This window comes from Anolis sagrei, chromosome 3 (assembly GCF_037176765.1).
Source record: "Anolis sagrei isolate rAnoSag1 chromosome 3, rAnoSag1.mat, whole genome shotgun sequence".
NCBI lineage: Eukaryota > Metazoa > Chordata > Lepidosauria > Squamata > Dactyloidae > Anolis > Anolis sagrei.
The window spans coordinates 267,640,398-267,656,651 of record NC_090023.1 but is presented as its reverse complement, the minus strand read 5'-3'; the positions used below and the strand labels follow the sequence as shown (position 1 = coordinate 267,656,651).

The following is a 16,254-nucleotide window of genomic DNA, read 5'->3' as shown; positions in this document are numbered from 1 at the left end:
CCGCTTCTGCAGGAAAGTAACGGCGCTCCATGCAGTCATGTTGGCCACATGACCTTGGAGGTGTCTATGGGCAACGCCGGCTCTTCAGCTTAGAAATGGAGGTGAGCACCAACCCCCAGAGTCCGACATGACTGGACTTAATATCAGGGGGAAACCTTGACCTTTACCTACAAGTGTGTCCGCAACCGCACAAGGATATGCAGCCCTGAAATGTGAGATGCTAGCTTTTAAATACAGATGGATCAATATTAGAAACTAATAGATTGGAAAATTTAAATTAAACTAGAGCTAGTAGAGCTAGTAATGGAGAGGATGTGGTCTCTCTCTCTAGTAAGAACCAGAAAAAAAAGTCAATCACTCACTACTTGCTGCTGCTTCAGGAAATTCTCAATGTCCATGTGGACCCGGGTCTCTTGGTCTATTTGGTTCCTCAGCTTCTGCGATGGGAAAGAGATGCATCGTGGGCATTTGTGGCCCTTAAAATAACTCCAGTTATCAAGGATGATTTATCAGAGGGTATAATAATGTGGTCACACTGGAACACATGCGAGTCCGCTGTCCTAAAATGAGGCTGTTTTGGCTGGAGGTTCATGATTAGATTAAACACATAACTAGTCAAAATGCATCCTTGCAAAGCTCTTTATTGCTGTGTTGTCTAAGGCTTTCATGGCTGGCGTCACAGTTACTGTGAATTTTCCGGACTGAATGGCCATGTTCCAGAAGCATTCTCTCTGTCACAAAAATTTAATGTGCAGATTTTATAAATGTGGATTTAATATGATGTGCGGGGAAGAATGGAAGCATGTATGGAGCTAATAATTTTGGAAACACCAGTAAAAGACCTAGGCCTGCAATGACTAACTACTTTCTTGCTGGACTGTAATTAAAAGTTGCTAATAAGAACTGAAAAGTAAACTCTGATAAGAATTGGGACAGTGATAACGGAAATTTTTACAATGTTAAGAAGGAAGTCAACATAAGATCAACACCAATCAAGAAGATCAACATCTGGCCAGGAAACAGAGATGGATCCAGGATGGAAAACGTCTGTCATTAATTTACAACTTTGGGATGACATCAACAGCATATTCCTATAAAAGACTCGGTCTAATAATGCTCAAAGTGTGGCAGACCTGAGGAGTCTGTTCCACCCCCTATGCTCTGCTCCATGGGAAGGAGAGAGATGGTGTATTTGGAGAGTGACAGATATGCTATGGGAGAGCATGATTCTGGTCACTTTGGGGCTTCTTTCTCAAGGGAAGAGGAAGAAGTGCACTTTTGGAGTCTTAAGTTTTGGGCAGAGAGTCAGGTTCTGCTGTATGGAAAACAGATCTGGTCCTTGGCATTGTTCTTAGGTCAAGAAGTTTTGCCATTTTGAAGTTATGGAAGTTTTGGAACTATACGTTGGCAGGCTGCAGAGAAACAGGGTCCGGCCTAACAGGTGCTTCTCCAAGGAGGGAAAATATTTGGGTGCATGAGGATGAATAAAGTTATTGAAAAGTCATCCATGACATCTCCTGACGTTTTGCCCGCATCTATGAGAGGCATCCTCAGAGGGGTTTTTTTTGTTTGTTTGTTTGTTTTGTCGTATCAGGAGTGACTTCAGAAACTGCAAGTCGCTTCTGGTGTGAGAGAATTAGCTGTCTGCAAGGAAGCGTCCCCTGGCCGTTGCCCAGGGGACGCCCAGATGATTTTGATGTTTTTATCATCCTTGTGGGAGGCTTCTCTCATGTTGCCGCATGAGGAGCTGGAGCTGATAGAGGGAGCTCATCCGCCTCTCCCCGGATTCAGATCTGTGACCTGTCGGTCTTCAGTCCTGCTGGCATGGATTTAACCCACTGCGCCACCGGGGGCTCTTTATTGCTTTTCTCAATCCGTGATAAAGCAAAGGGAAGTGTCCTGCGTAAGATGTTACATCTCCCCTGCTGAATGCAGCGAGGACGAAGATAGCAGAGACCCAGAAGGACGTGTAACTTGTATCACTCAATTATATGGACTTTTATTTAATCGACACTCAGACTTCACCTTGCCAGAGGCAAAATAGCTGGGAACACTTTGGAGACTGTACGGCACCCATTCATCACATACACACAAATTCTAGACGTTGCCCACCGTTGAACCGTATGATGTCTTGGAAGCTCTCATGAGCAGTCTTCCGATATTGATTTTAGTCTGTTGCTCTTGTCTGTCTTTTGATAGTAATTGTCTGATTTGAAACATGGGAGGCTGCCTGCAGGGGGTCTAAGAGGTTGCTCTCCAGAATTGGCAATTGTTTGGGGGTTCAGTGCAAAGAACTGCCAATTTTGAGACCCTAAAACAACTCTCTGGTGTGGAAGTGGTTGGCTGGAGCCTTACGACCCCAGTCCCCTGTCAACCTTCAACAGGCATGTACTGAACTAAGAAGACTGTCCGTTCAAAAATGACTGAAGGTACAGCTCTTTAATGAAGGGTCAGCAGAAGAGAAAAGCTAGCGGGGCACAGTAACCCCTTAGAAGACTTTGGAGAGCTGCATCTCCCAAAAAACATATAAGTATGGACCATACTCTGACCTACAAGAAGCACTGCCTGAACATCAAGCAAAAAGTGGGTGCTAGAAACAATATCATACAAAAGCTGACTGGCACAACCTGGGGATCACAACCAGACACAGTGAAGACATCTGCCCTTGTGCTATGCTACTCTGCTGCTGAGTATGCATGCCCAGTGTGGAACACATCTCACCACACTAAAACAGTGGATGTGGCTCTTAATAAGACATGCCGCATTATCACGGGGTGTCTGCGCCCTACACCACTGGAGAAATTACACTGCTCAGCGAGTATTGCACCACCTGACATCCGCCGGGAAGTAGCAGCCAATAGTGAAAGGACCAAGGCATCTCCAACTCATCCTCTGTTTGGGTATCAGCCAGCAAGTCAACGACTTAAATCTAGAAATAGTTTTCTAAGATCTACAGAGACACTCGCTGGAACACCTCAGCAAGCGAGAGTCCAAAAGTGGCAGGCTCAAACCCAGAACCTCAATCCAGGGGTGATACCAGATGAGAGACTCCCCCCTGGGCACACAGAAGACTGGGTGACTTGGAAAGTGCTGAACAGACTGCGCTCTGGCCCCACAAGATGCAGAGCCAATCTCAAGAAATGGGGCTACAAAGTGGAATCCTTGACATGCGAGTGCAGAGAAGAGCAAACCACAGACCACCTGCTGCAATGCAACCTGAGCCCTGCCACATGCACAAGGGAGGACCTTCTTGCGGCAACACCAGAGGCACTCCAAGTGGCCAGATACTGGTCAAAAGGCATTTAATCAACTACCAAGCTTGCAAATTTTGTATTTTGTCTGTTTGTTTGTTTTGTTCTGTTAGAAATGTAATACAATTGTCTGGTTGCCCCTGACACGATAGATAAATAAATAAATAGCTATTTAATGAAAGGTCAGCAGAAGAGAAAAGCTGGGGTGGGAGGGGCACAGTAACCCCTTAGAAGACTTTGGAGAGCTGCATCTCCCAAAAAACATAAAAGTAGTGGGTTAATAAATAGCTTTGAAATGCCCTTTAAGAGGTAGGGGGCATTTTGCCATGGTTTAAAGACCAGGTCATTTTGAACCCAGAAGTAACCTTTGTAAATCAGAGCAGCTACATTTTTAAGTGCAACTCCATCCAAATATATATGTATTTCAGTGTTGGATAGCATAGGGAAGGGTTAACACCCCAGTGGTGTTTCCTTCGCTGTCTGTGCCCCTGTTCAGAGGGTTTCCCCACACTTTCTGTCACTGTGAGAACTAGATATTGAAAAAAATGGCTTGTTGTGGAAACAAGAATGGGAGAGAAAGCTTCAACTGAAACACCTTTTACCCACGATAATAACTCTTCCAGGAGTGGATTTCCTCTCCATCCGAGGAGGCGATCTCTCTCACTTCCTGTTGTCTCATCCCCATCCTTAACTAGAAGTCCTTTGTAAGTCGGATGTTTGTAAGTCAGGGACTGGCTATATCTGGGGGGCATAACATGCTATATTCCTGGGGCTTACGTCAATCTCATTCTGCAAGTCGTTCTCGGCATTGGCGCATTTCTTCTGCACCTGGGCCACCTGGAGCCCCCTGTCCTTCTTGACGTAGCGGTACTCCATCTCCGTCTTGGCCTTCATCTCTTGCAGCTGGTCTTTGAGGTACGTAATCATCTCATTCCGGTTCTGTGGAATCAGAGCGAGGGGCAGGAGGGAGGGGCAGGTAAGACTATTATTTAAATGGCAGAGGAATTGTTTTCTTGAATGTGAGAAGTCCCTGGAAAGTCAGTGTTTTCCTAAGGGAGTCTCACAGGCAGAAAATCTATATCTGGATTGTGCCATTTTTGCACTTCCATAAGGATCCTGTGCCTCTAACCCAGGTATGGACAAACCCCTTGGGCTTTTTTCTCAGGCCCTCTTCTCTCTCATCATCCTTTCCTTCCTTCCTTTTCCCTTTCCTTCCCTCCCTTCCTTATCTCCCTCTTTCTCCTTCTCCCCTTTCATCCTTCCTTCCTTCCTTCCTTCTTTCCTCCCTCCTTCCCTCTCTCTTTCCTTCCTGCCTTACTTCCTTCCCTTGTCTTTTCTTCCTTCTCTCTTTCCTTTCTCCCTCCATTCCCTTCCACCCTTCCTTCCTTCCATCCTTCTCTTCATCACTTTCTTCCTTCTCTTTTTCCTTCCTCCTTTCCTCCTGGGGGATGTTTACCTGGGAGAAGAGACAGTTGAAAGGGAACATAACCATGTTTCAAGATTTGAAAGGGTGTCCCATTGAGGAGGAAAGGGAAAACTGACTTTCTGCTGCCCTAGAGACCAGGGCACAAGGGAGCAATGGGTTCAAATAGCAGAGATTCAACTGAAAGGATAAGGAGGAACTTCCTAAGAGTAAGAGCTGTTGGAGAGTGGCCTAGGCTGCCTTGGAGTGTGATGGAGTCTCCTCCGGAGGCTTTTCCGCAAAGGCTGTCTATTGGGAGTGCTTTGATTTTGCCTTCTTGCATGGCAGGGGGTTGGACTTGATGGCCCTTGGGGGTCTCCTCCAGCTATAGGATTCTAGAATTCTATATCAGGAACAGGCAATATGGGGTCTAATGGAAACACTTTCCCTCTCCCATCCACCATCTCATCCTGACCAAGACAAATGCTTTTGGGACCCAAACGTTTCCCGTCTGTCTTTCACTTTCTGCCTCTGGAAGGGGAGGAAAGGGGAGGGATGGGACTTGGGGAAAAACCTCTCCCTCCTGGCCCACTCATTCCGCTTTGGTCTGCCATTCGGTCTCCAAGTTAGAAAGTTTGCCCATGACTGCTCTAACTCCTAATTTTAAAATTATTTTCAGTTGTTTTCAGCTTTAAAAGGGAGAAATTACACTGCTTAGCCGGTAGTGCACCACCTGACATCCGCCGGGAAGTAGCAGCCAATAGTGAAAGGACCAAGGCAGGGACATCTCCAGTCCATCCCTTGTTTGGGCATCAGCCAGTATGTCAACGACTTAAATCTAGAAATAGTTTTCTAAGATCTACAGAGACACTCGCTGGAACACCTCAGCAAGCGAGAGTCCAAAAGTGGCAGGCTCAAACCCAGAACCTCAACCAATGGCTGATACCAAATGAGAGACCCCCCCCCCCCCCGGGCACACAGAAGACTGGGCGACTTGGAAGGCGCTGAACAGACTATGCTCTGGCACCACGAGATGCAGAGCCAATCTTAAGAAATGGGGCATCCTCGACATGCGAGTGTGGAGAAGAGCAAACCACTGACCACCTGCTGCAATGCCACCTGAGCCCTGCCACATGCACAATGGAGGACCTCCTTGCAGCAACACCAGAAGCACTCCAAGTGGCCAGATATTGGTCAAAAGACATTTAATCAACTACCAAACTTGCACATTTTGTGTTTTGTCTGTTTGTTTGTTTGTTTTGTTCTGTTCTGTTAGAAATGTAATACAATTGACTGGTTGCCCTGACATGACAAATAAAATAGCTTTAAAAGGAGGAAGGCTGGCTGTTTCTGAAGCTGCTGCAGGACAGGCTGTGCAGCAAAGCTAGATGCTGGTTTCTAATGTACGCAGAACTTTGGGCAGAGGTTGGACTAGATGCCCTCAAGGTCCTTTCTGGCTTCTTTTATTCCGCCCTAAAAACAATAAGAGCCCCGTGAATACTTCAGTAGCCTTTTGCACTTTTTTGTTGGGTTCCCAAATGGGCAGTTTCCCCATTCGTTCTCAGTTCAGCAGAATGAAATGAGGGGAGTTTGGCGTGGTCCCAAGCTCACATGCATCTCATACTCCTTCTCCTTCATGATGTCGTTGAGCTGCTTCTGGAGGCTCTTGATCTTCTTCCTTCCCAGCATCTCACTAGAAGGGAAGAGAAACGTCCCACAGTCTCTCCAAATTGAACAAGGCAGGATGCTGTTGACGCTTCAGCCTTTCATAGAATTTCCTGCTCCTTGGCAGAATGGGGTTGGACTGGATGGCCCATGAGGTCTCTTCCAACTCTGTGATTCTATGATTCTATAGAGCTTGAAGAGACCTCATGGACCATCCAGTCCAACCCACTGCCAAGAAGCAGGAAAATCCTTCACTCAGCCTGCAAAAGGGCCTTGTGGTCTCAAGGCAAGCAAAATCCACCTACTGAGCTAGCAAAAGACTTGCTTTTTGGCCGGAGCAGCAGTATCATCTCCCATCGTTATAAAACCAAAGGAAATATAAACATAAAATAAATACATACCCCCCCCCCCCAAACCCAAAAGTAGGTGCCTACTAATGAGCTCTAATTGGCTGTGGATCAACTGTGTTCTGTCGCGCACTGGGTCTGAACAAATTGTCTTTATTCTATAGGACGTATACTTTGAACCCAGTGGGAAGCCGGGGTGCCTCAAAGAGAGATTCTTAGGGATTTCCTGAAGTGATGGTCTTTGGAGTCTTTAATGGTACAACAAAGTCTTTATTAAGGAACAAATAAATCTTCAAACAACACTTCAAGGCTTTCTTATTCTAGTCTTTAAGAGACTGGCATTGACTTGGATTAACTGTACTCTCTCAGCATGAGGAAGAGCCCTTTATAATCTCTCCCAGGCTATCATCTGGGCCCCACTGGTCTGGGTCTTATTACCGATCCCAAATGCATCTGGACATCAAATAAACCTACCAGCCAAGGCTTGAAGATATTCCAGCTGGAATTCCGTGGTTCTGTAATGCTGTCCTGTGGGAACTTCAGGGCTGTTTTTCCCTCTGGTGCTGTAAGGCTGAGAAGCTGTGAGCTCTCAGCCAGAGCCTTTGGGATCTTTTCCTTCTGTTTCTATTTCCCTGAATGATCCCCAGATGATGACCGGATGGTCCCCGGATGATTCCCGGATGATCTTGAGGAATGAAGCTTTTCCTACGGGACGAGCTGTCTGCATCCTATAGACTAGCTTTCTTGTGTGTGACTGACTGAAAATGGCTCCCTTCCCTCCAAAACCTAAAATGGGGTGGAACTAAGGAACCTAATGGTGATGGACAGGTGGTCTGCCCTATAACTGCAAACTTTAACTGGAAGCCTCCCTGTTAATCCCAAGCCTCGGACTGCAAGCAAGCATTTAATACAAGGCAAATAAAGTGGGAGCTTCTGGTACAGCTGTACCAGCACAAACTGCATATTTAAGGATGCAGAATATGTCGCTTTTAGTGATAGAAGCTGTGCTGGAACCAATGGCAATCGACGCCTGCATCAGAAAGGGGTTGGAGCAGGCAACCGTTAGGTGCTGCAAAATGTGATCTTTTGATGTGGAAGAGGAAACATTTAGGCCCTTTTACACTTTTTATAAAGAGATACACAGGTAAAAATGGCTGGGGAAGGTGCCTCTGCAAAAGGTTCTGAGGAATGAATGTATGTCAGAATCAACAAGACTGGGTTACACGGTCTGACCTGGGACCAGGCCACTTCTTCTTGCCCCTTCTCACCTCATGATAAGGTTATGGATATCCTCCTTCTTGGCTTTTTCCACATCCACAGCATGCTGCAGGTTGGTGAAGGTTCCCAGCGTCAGCAGTTCGTCCATCGTTGCCGAAATCACATCCTGAGCCCATTGCCTTCCAAGGAAGGAGAGGAAGAGAGAAATCAGGGGTGTAGCACCTCAGAAACAGACAGGGCTGCTCAGTAGGTTTGTTTGATTAAAAAAAAAGGTTCAAAACTCGTTTCGGATGTAGGGGGCACTGGTGGTTTGATTCGGAAGTCAAGTCCAATTTTCACAGAATTTTTTTTCAAACTTTTTGAAAATTCCAAGACTTCCAAATCCTTCCTTAATGGTTTGAAAGTGTTATTTCTTGTTTCATTGGGTGGTCTTTACTTTGAAAGTAGTTGTTTGACTCCAGAAGCGGGGGGGGGGGGAGCAAAGGGAGGAAATCCATCCAGTCTGGTTTAAAACGCTTCCCAGGCTTGAGACCAGAAACAGGTGGAGAGGAAAGGCAGGAAATTCATCCAATCTGGTTTAAAACGCTTCCCAGGCTTGAGACCAGAAACAGGTGGAGAGGAAAGGCAGGAAATTCATCCAATCTGGTTTAAAACGCTTCCCAGGCTTGAGACCAGAAGCGAGGGGAGAGGAAAGGCAGGAAATTCATCCAATCTGGTTTAAAACGCTTCCCAGGCTTGAGACCAGAAACAGGTGGAGAGGAAAGGCAGGAAATTCATCCAGTCTGGTTTAAAACGCTTCCCAGGCTTGAGACCAGAAGCAAGGGCAAAGGAAAGGCAGGAAATTCATCCAGTCTGGTTTAAAACGCTTCCCAGGCTTGAGACCAGATATGAGGGGAGAGGAAAGACAGGAAATCCATCCAGTCTGGTTTAAAATGCTTCCCAGGCTTGAGACCAGAAGCGAGGGGAGAGGAAAGGCAGGAAATTCATCCAATCTGGTTTAAAATGCTTCCCAGGCTTGAGACCAGAAGCGAGGGGAGAGGAAAGGCAGGAAATCCATCCAGTCTGGTTTAAAACGCTTCCCAGGCTTGAGACCAGAAACAGGTGGAGAGGAAAGGCAGGAAATTCATCCAATCTGGTTTAAAACGCTTCCCAGGCTTGAGACCAGAAGCAAGGGGAAAGGAAAGGCAGGAAATTCATCCAGTCTGGTTTAAAACGCTTCCCAGGCTTGAGACCAGATATGAGGGGAGAGGAAAGACAGGAAATCCATCCAGTCTGGTTTAAAATGCTTCCCAGGCTTGAGACCAGAAGCGAGGGGAGAGGAAAGGCAGGAAATTCATCCAATCTGGTTTAAAATGCTTCCCAGGCATGAGACCAGAAGCGAGGGGAGAGGAAAGGCAGGAAATTCATCCAATCTGGTTTAAAATGCTTCCCAGGCTTGAGACTAGAAACGAGGGGAGAGGAAAGGCAGGAAATTCATCCAGTCTGGTTTAAAACATTTCCCAGGCTTGAGACCAGAAACAAGGGAAGAGGAAAGACAGAAAATCAATCCAGTCTGGTTTAAAACGCTTCCCAAGCTTGAGACCGGAAGCGAGGAAAAGCTGAATAATTTCAGACTCACTTACTTCTTTTTAACAGAAATGGCGGAAAAAGCTTCGGAAGGGCAAAGGGACTTCCGGGTTCCTTAAAAACTTCGAAATTACTTCAAAAAGCAAACTCTTTCCGAATTTATTCCGAACCTAACCATGCCTACTGCTCAGGTGTCGCTTTGAAAAATGCACAATCCCAAGTCTTCCTCTCAACTCCAACCAAGCACTCTTGGAGGAAAAGGAGCTTGGGCCAAAGCTCACTCGATGGGTTTAAATCTCTACTTAGTCAAAGAAACACCTCTGTTGTTGTTGTTATATGTTTATCTATACCCCACTTTTTCTCTCTACAAAGGAGTCTTGAAGCGGCTGCAATGCAGACTGGGGATAATGGGACTGTAACCCAACAGCCCTTGGGGCTCTGAGGTTGGGGAGAGGTTAAGAGACCTTTTAAAGTCAGGCATCCTATCTGCAAGCCTTCTGTCTAAGTTCAAACCTCACTCTCCTGATTCAATAGAACAAACTACAGCCTTCCAGATGTGAATGTATCACTACTCCCATCCACTCTAGTCATGATGTCCAATGGTGATGAATGCAGGAGTTGGAGTTCAGCATCTGGAAGGAGGGCCACACGCAATGGCATAGCGGGTGTTTCACACCAGGGCTGGGAAAGCACTTCTGAACCAATGCCACACACCAGAGTTTTGTATAACCAAGCAGTTTATTGAAGAATAAAAATAGCTTCAGCAAAAGGATACCTGTCATATAGTCATGCCTCAGCTTCTTTTCCTTCTTTTCCATCTAGTTCCACATCACTACTTGCTTAATCCTTCAGTGGATGTGTGTGTGATTACATGTCTGTTAGAACTGTATTTTCCCAGCAGTAATGCACAATGAGCTTACAGACAATGCATTTCTATCTAACATTGCACTATCTACCTAAAACCCCATACCAGACAAGGGCAGACTTCCACCCTCCAGATGTTTTGGACTTCAACTCCCACCGGCTGTTAGGAAATGTAGGAGTTGAAGTCCAAACCACTTGGAGGGCTGACGTTTGCAAATGCCTGCCCTATACCAATGGTTTTCCATTGAAATCAGCAGCCCCACATACATCTGAGATAGCTTAGGAGTCCCCATGGGGCTGTGGGATGGAGATCTAGCAGATGATGTTCTGGGATTTCCCTGACTCCACTTCCTAACTCCACAGCAGGGATTTATAACAACACGCCGATGCCTCTGGGCCTTACCTGTCTGCTTGGGCCTTCTTGAGGTTGTCTGCAGACAGGGCGCTTTGCTTCGTGGCCATGTTGAACAAGTGGTTGGACCTCTTCAGGTCACTGCTGGTTTCCTCCAGCTGTCGCCCGAGGTCCATGATCTTGCCCAGCTCAATGGGGACTTTGGCTTGGCTTTCTGACCTGGCCTCCATCAGGTCCTTGTACTGAGTGCTCAGCTCCTTCTGGGTCTCAAGAATGGCCCTGATCTCCTGGTGATCGAGCTGAACAGGAAAGACAACAACAAGGAGCAAAGAACACTTGGGAACTAGTGGGAAACAGGGAAAGTGTGCAGTGCTCAAACCACTATACCATACATGTTACCAGACACAGTTGAATAGCAATGATGGGTCTAGGGGTGTGGAATGTGTAGACGTCTAAATGTTGCTGAAATGTCATTCCCACCAGCCTGAAAGATCTCAACAATGGTGAGGATTGTCATAAATATTAAATATTAACTAGGTATTTTTAATTACAAAAATGTGAGTCAAGCACTAAAAGGGTTAAATGGATGCAATGACTCCACAAAAACTGCAGTTCAATATAAGCAGGTTTCCCTGTAGCTTAGGAGCCCTCAGTGTTAGCAGATCTCAGTGAAAGAGGCCTCAGTGTGTTGCTAGGCCTCAGTATGAAAAGGCCTCAGTGTTAGTTCATCTCAGTGGGAGAAAGGCCTCGGTCTGAGAGCCTCAGTGTGAGAAGGCTTCAGTGGGAGAAAAGCCTCAGTGTGAGGTAGGCCTCAGTGTTAGTCAGCCTCAGTTTGGGAGTCCTCTTGGATTCATCGCTTACGCTTGAGGCTCAGGCGTCGGCGGTGTCTGGGAGGGCTTTTGCACAATTGAGACTCATGCGCCAACTGCGACCATACCTCACAAAGGCTGATCTGGCCGGGGTGGTCCATGCCTTGGTCATCTCTAGATTGGACTACTGTAATGCGCTCTACGTGGGGCTGCCCTTGAAAACGGCTCAGAAATTCCAACTGGTCCAACGGGCAGCAGCCAGGATGTTAACTGGTGCTTCTTACAGAGAGAGGTCAACCCTCCTGTTCAAGGAGCTCCACTGCCTGCCATTTATTTTCCGAGCCCAATTTAAGGTGCAGGTGCTTACCTACAAAGCCCTAAATGGTTTGGGACCATCCTACCTGCGTGACCGCATCTCCGTTTATGAACCCACGCGCTCACTTCGTTCATCTGGAGAGGCCCTGCTCGTAATCCCGCCTGCGTCGCAAGCGCGTTTGGTGGGGACACGAGACAGGGCCTTTTCTGTGGTGGCCCCCTGACTCTGGAACACCCTCCCCAAAGATCTTAGACAGGCCCCTACTTTGGCAGTCTTTAGGAAGAACTTGAAGACCTGGCTGTTCCGATGTGCCTTTCCAGAATAGGAAAACTCCAACAACAAGTCCCAGAAGCACTTTATTAGAAATTAAGATTGCTGACACACTGCACTTACCCTATAATCTTTACATATCACCTGTAACATCAGCACTTTTTATTGTGTCCTGGTATATTGTTTTATTGCTTGTTGTTTTAATATTGCTTTAACTGTTTTTAATTTGCTTTAGGTTGTGTATTGTTATGTTGTGTTTTGAGGCCTTAGCCTTTGTAAGCTGCATCGAGTCCTTCAGGAGATGCTAGCGGGGTACAAATAAAGTTAATAATAATAATAATAATAATAATAATAATAATAATAATAAGGCCCTCATGTGTGAAGCTCCAGTGTGAAGGCTGCTGTGTGTAAAGCTACTGCGTGAAACTCCTATGTAAGTTGCACTCCAGGTCAGGAAGAAGCCCTCTGACTTTAAAACACACCAGGCAATGAGTGAAGAAACAAATCCTCTTTTATTGAAGCTTAGTAAAATAGCCAGTAGAAACAAATGCTTCTAAGGAAAATAAGAAGGTTCCAAAAAGTAATAAGTCAATAAAAGGCAGCAACACAAAGCAATGTCCACACAAGATATAAAAGCTATCCAAGGCAGTGCTTATCCAGACAGAAATCAACAGGATGCAAAGACAATCCAAAAGGCTAGAAATCGTCACAGGAACAAGACCCCTTGATCAAGATTTCCATGGCACAAGAACTTGGATCCCAAACAATGCCTGATCTAACAGGTTTTCCCTTGAAGCAAACCTTATATCCCAAATCCCAGAAACTGGTTTCACTTTCCCCCACACTTGTCCCTTATCAGACGAAGCCTTTCAGAGCGACATAAACACTGAGTTTGCTGTCGATCCTGACTGATCTTCAGCTGCCTATTCTTCAACTCCCTATCTGGCTGGTCATAAAAATTTCCAGGTGTCAGATTGTTTTCCAAACTCAAATCTTGAGAGCTCACAAAAAGAGGGAGTGAACCATCATCCCTAGGCCCAGCAGGAATATTCTCATGAGAATCTGCCCTTTGCACTGGGGCCTCTCTGTCATTGTCTGTATGAAAATCATTGACCAAACCGTCTCCATCTTGCTTGGCCCCATCATTTCCTTCATCATTTCCCACATCAGAAGCAGCATGATCTTGGAACACAAATGCAGGCTGATTCCCAACATTCAGTGTGAGAAGGGGCCCTGTGAGAGCGAAGCTATTTATCTGCATGTGAAAGAAGCCCAGCGTGGAAGCAAAGAAGGAAGTATAAAGAACTTCCTTCGTGTTATGGAAACCGTGTTCTTGTAAATACTGCAACCGTATTATTTTGCTATAAAGAAAAGCCTTCTAAGAAAGAGATAACATTGGTCTCTGTGTTTTTTGCTCTTTTTATCACTTTTGGCTACTGGTTCTGGGTCACGCTGCTGCTAATAAGTACATTTATGTGGAGGGCCTTTTGTTAATAAGCTCACTCACCCAACAGCAGTTATGGGCCCAGTATAACCCAATACAGACCATTAGAGACCATACTGAGGCTGAAGAAACATGGCAGTGGCATTTCAAGCAAGGGGACTGCCTTTCGAAACGTTGAATTCCAGCACTACATATGTGGTTGAGATCTTAGCAAAAATAGCACAGCTTCTTCTATTTTTATCACTTTTTCTCATCGCAGCTAAAAATAGAAACTATAACAATGTGTGAATTGCAACCTAACACATATAAATATTAAAATAGAATTAAGAAGATAAATATTACACAGTTAAACGCAATAAAACATTAAAGAAATTATTACATTTCATAAAAACAGCCCATATTACCATTTAGGAAAAATCTATTTCTTCCAGATGGAGTGTAAGTACAGCCTTCGTTGCTTAAATACCTTAAGGCAACAGATTCTGTCTGATGTTGGAAGCTAAGCAGGGTTAGGCCTGATTAGTACTGGGGTAGGAGACTGCCGGTGAATACCAGAACTCAAGAATGGAAAACGAAATGATGCTGGGCAGGAAAAGAGATTTAAAGATGGGCTCAAAGCCAACCTTAAAAACTTTGGCATAGACACTGAGAACTGGGAAGCCCTGGCCCTTGAATGCTCCAGCTGGAGGTCAGCTGTGACCAGCAGTGCTGCAGAATTTGAAGCACGAATGGAGGGCAAAAGAGAGAAACGTGCCAAGAGGAAGGTGCATCAAGCCAACCCTGACCTGGAAACCAATGCCTTCACTGCGGGAGAACATGCAGGTCAAGAATAGGGCTCCAAAGTCACCTACGGACGCACCACCAGTGCATCGATCCTGGATGACAATCCAACTCGAACTACGGAAGGACATACGCTCTTGGTTCCCCTTCTCAAGTGAAAGCATTGCTTACGTTGCAGATGTCCTTCCTGCCCTCATAGTTCTCTGGCATGATGCAGCCCAGGATGGTCAGCTGGTCTGCGCAGTCCTCCAGGACAGCCGCTTGCCGGACGGGATCCAAAGAGGTCAGCTCTGACGACTGGTCATCTCTCACGAACTCCTCCCTGGACAAGAGATAGGGTGTAATTAATGCACAAAGCCAACGCAATATTGAAAGTCATTCACTAGCCCAGGCATGGGCAAACTTGGCTCTTCCTCCAGGTGTTTTGGACTTCAATTCTCACAATTCCTAACAGCCGGTAGGCTGTTAGGAATTGTGGGAGTTGAAGTCCAAAACACCTGGAGGAAGGCCCAAGTTTGCCCTTGCTTGGTATAGGGTGACAGTTGACAAAGGAAATAAATCTGAGAGAGAAAAGGCTGGACTTTTTGTCCTGCTTGAAGTTTTATCCTACTCCATTCTTTAAATTAGGGAAGTTATGTTTGTTTACTTGGCCCTTTGGCCTGTTTGTCCACTCCACTGTCTTTAGTGGCTCTTTTAATGTCCAAACAGGAGGCCAGCGGAGATGTCTGCCAGCCGACAGCTGGCTCCTAAAGCGGCTTCTGGAAATGGATCAGGCAAAGCCTGTTGACGAGCCTCCCACCCACCCGGATGGAAATTAAAGAGATTTAGACTCCCCGGCATGTAATTTCCATCACGAAAGACTTCTCAGGTTGACTTCTCATTACTGGGTGGGTGGACAGCGGTAAATGGAGCTGCCGAAAGCCCAAAGAGGTAGAAAATTGGTCCTGAAATATTGGCAGACTTGGCACTGAAGTGAGAGGAAAGGGGATCAGGTGCACACCTGCTGTCTTTGCCCATCTTCGCTCCATTTGGAGCGAAGATGGGCAAAGACAGCAGGTGTGCACCTGATCCCCTTTCCTCTCACTTTTACCAAAACGGGCTCGTCCTACTCTTCCTTTGGGAAGTGTAATTATGGTCCTTTCCCCAAGCCTTATTAGTCATTATGGTGATTTTTCCACAAAGCTGAGCTTCCTGGATCAGAAGGAAAACGTACCAAGTTGAACCTGTCTGGTCAAGAAACTGTATAATGTATTGTCGAAGGCTTTCATGGCTGGAATCCCTGGGATGTTGTAGGTTTTTTCGGGCTATATGGCCATGTTCTAGAGGCATTTTCTCCTGACGTTTTGCCTGCATCTATGGCAAGCATCCTCAGAGGTAGTGAGGTCTGTTGGAACTAGGAAAGGTATTTATTTTCCTCCCTTCAGTGAGAGGAAAACTACTAACATTACTCTGACTTGTGTGCTAGGACAAAATAATCGTGCCTTTATATCTGTAATTAAGAGCAAAACATCTCATTAGAGGAATGTGAACAGTATCCATGCAGCAGAGTTGCATGATCTTGAAGATGGAAATGACAATCCAGCAAGAAGCAGGGGAGTTGTTTCCTGTCAACAAGTCAACAAGTCGCAGATCAGATCTGCCCATGTTGCTGGTGGACAGTAAATTGGGTTATTATTGTTTACCGGGGGGGGGGGGGGGGGAAGGACGCCATGTTATACGAAAGTCGTCATTGGGAATTTAATTACCGTATGTCTTAGAAGGAGTATTTGCATCACTAACTTCCTGTGAGCGCTGAAGTCCACACCTGGCTTTCCACTTTGACCAAGAGAGAACAATTGCCTCCTTCCAGTTAAAGGCACTTTCCTGTCTAGCCTTGAGACAAAGGAGGCTGATGACGTTTTGACGTTGCTGGTACGGAAATACACAACTATGCAAACAGCAACAAATCCCATCTCATCTTGGAAGCTAAG

General features: G+C 46.0%; 1 protein-coding gene across 2 annotated transcripts in view; it reads right to left on the bottom strand.

The window, feature by feature from the left end:
• IQCG (IQ motif containing G) overlaps positions 1-16,254 on the bottom strand; it is a 35,861-nt gene that overhangs the window by 10,154 nt on the left and 9,453 nt on the right. The window contains exons 1-7 of one of the 2 annotated variants that reach the window (XM_060767303.2): positions 14,931-15,058; positions 14,456-14,606; positions 10,717-10,964; positions 7,934-8,062; positions 6,265-6,346; positions 4,029-4,190; positions 363-437 (exon numbers count right to left, since the gene is read on the bottom strand). In XM_060767303.2, the coding sequence (XP_060623286.2) occupies positions 363-437; positions 4,029-4,190; positions 6,265-6,346; positions 7,934-8,062; positions 10,717-10,964; positions 14,456-14,494 (735 nt within the window). In that variant the 5' untranslated portion in view covers positions 14,495-14,606; positions 14,931-15,058. Of the gene's footprint in view, positions 1-362; positions 438-4,028; positions 4,191-6,264; positions 6,347-7,933; positions 8,063-10,716; positions 10,965-14,455; positions 14,607-14,930; positions 15,059-16,254 lie in introns of those variants that run through there. The other variant, XM_060767302.2, reaches the window with a different exon arrangement.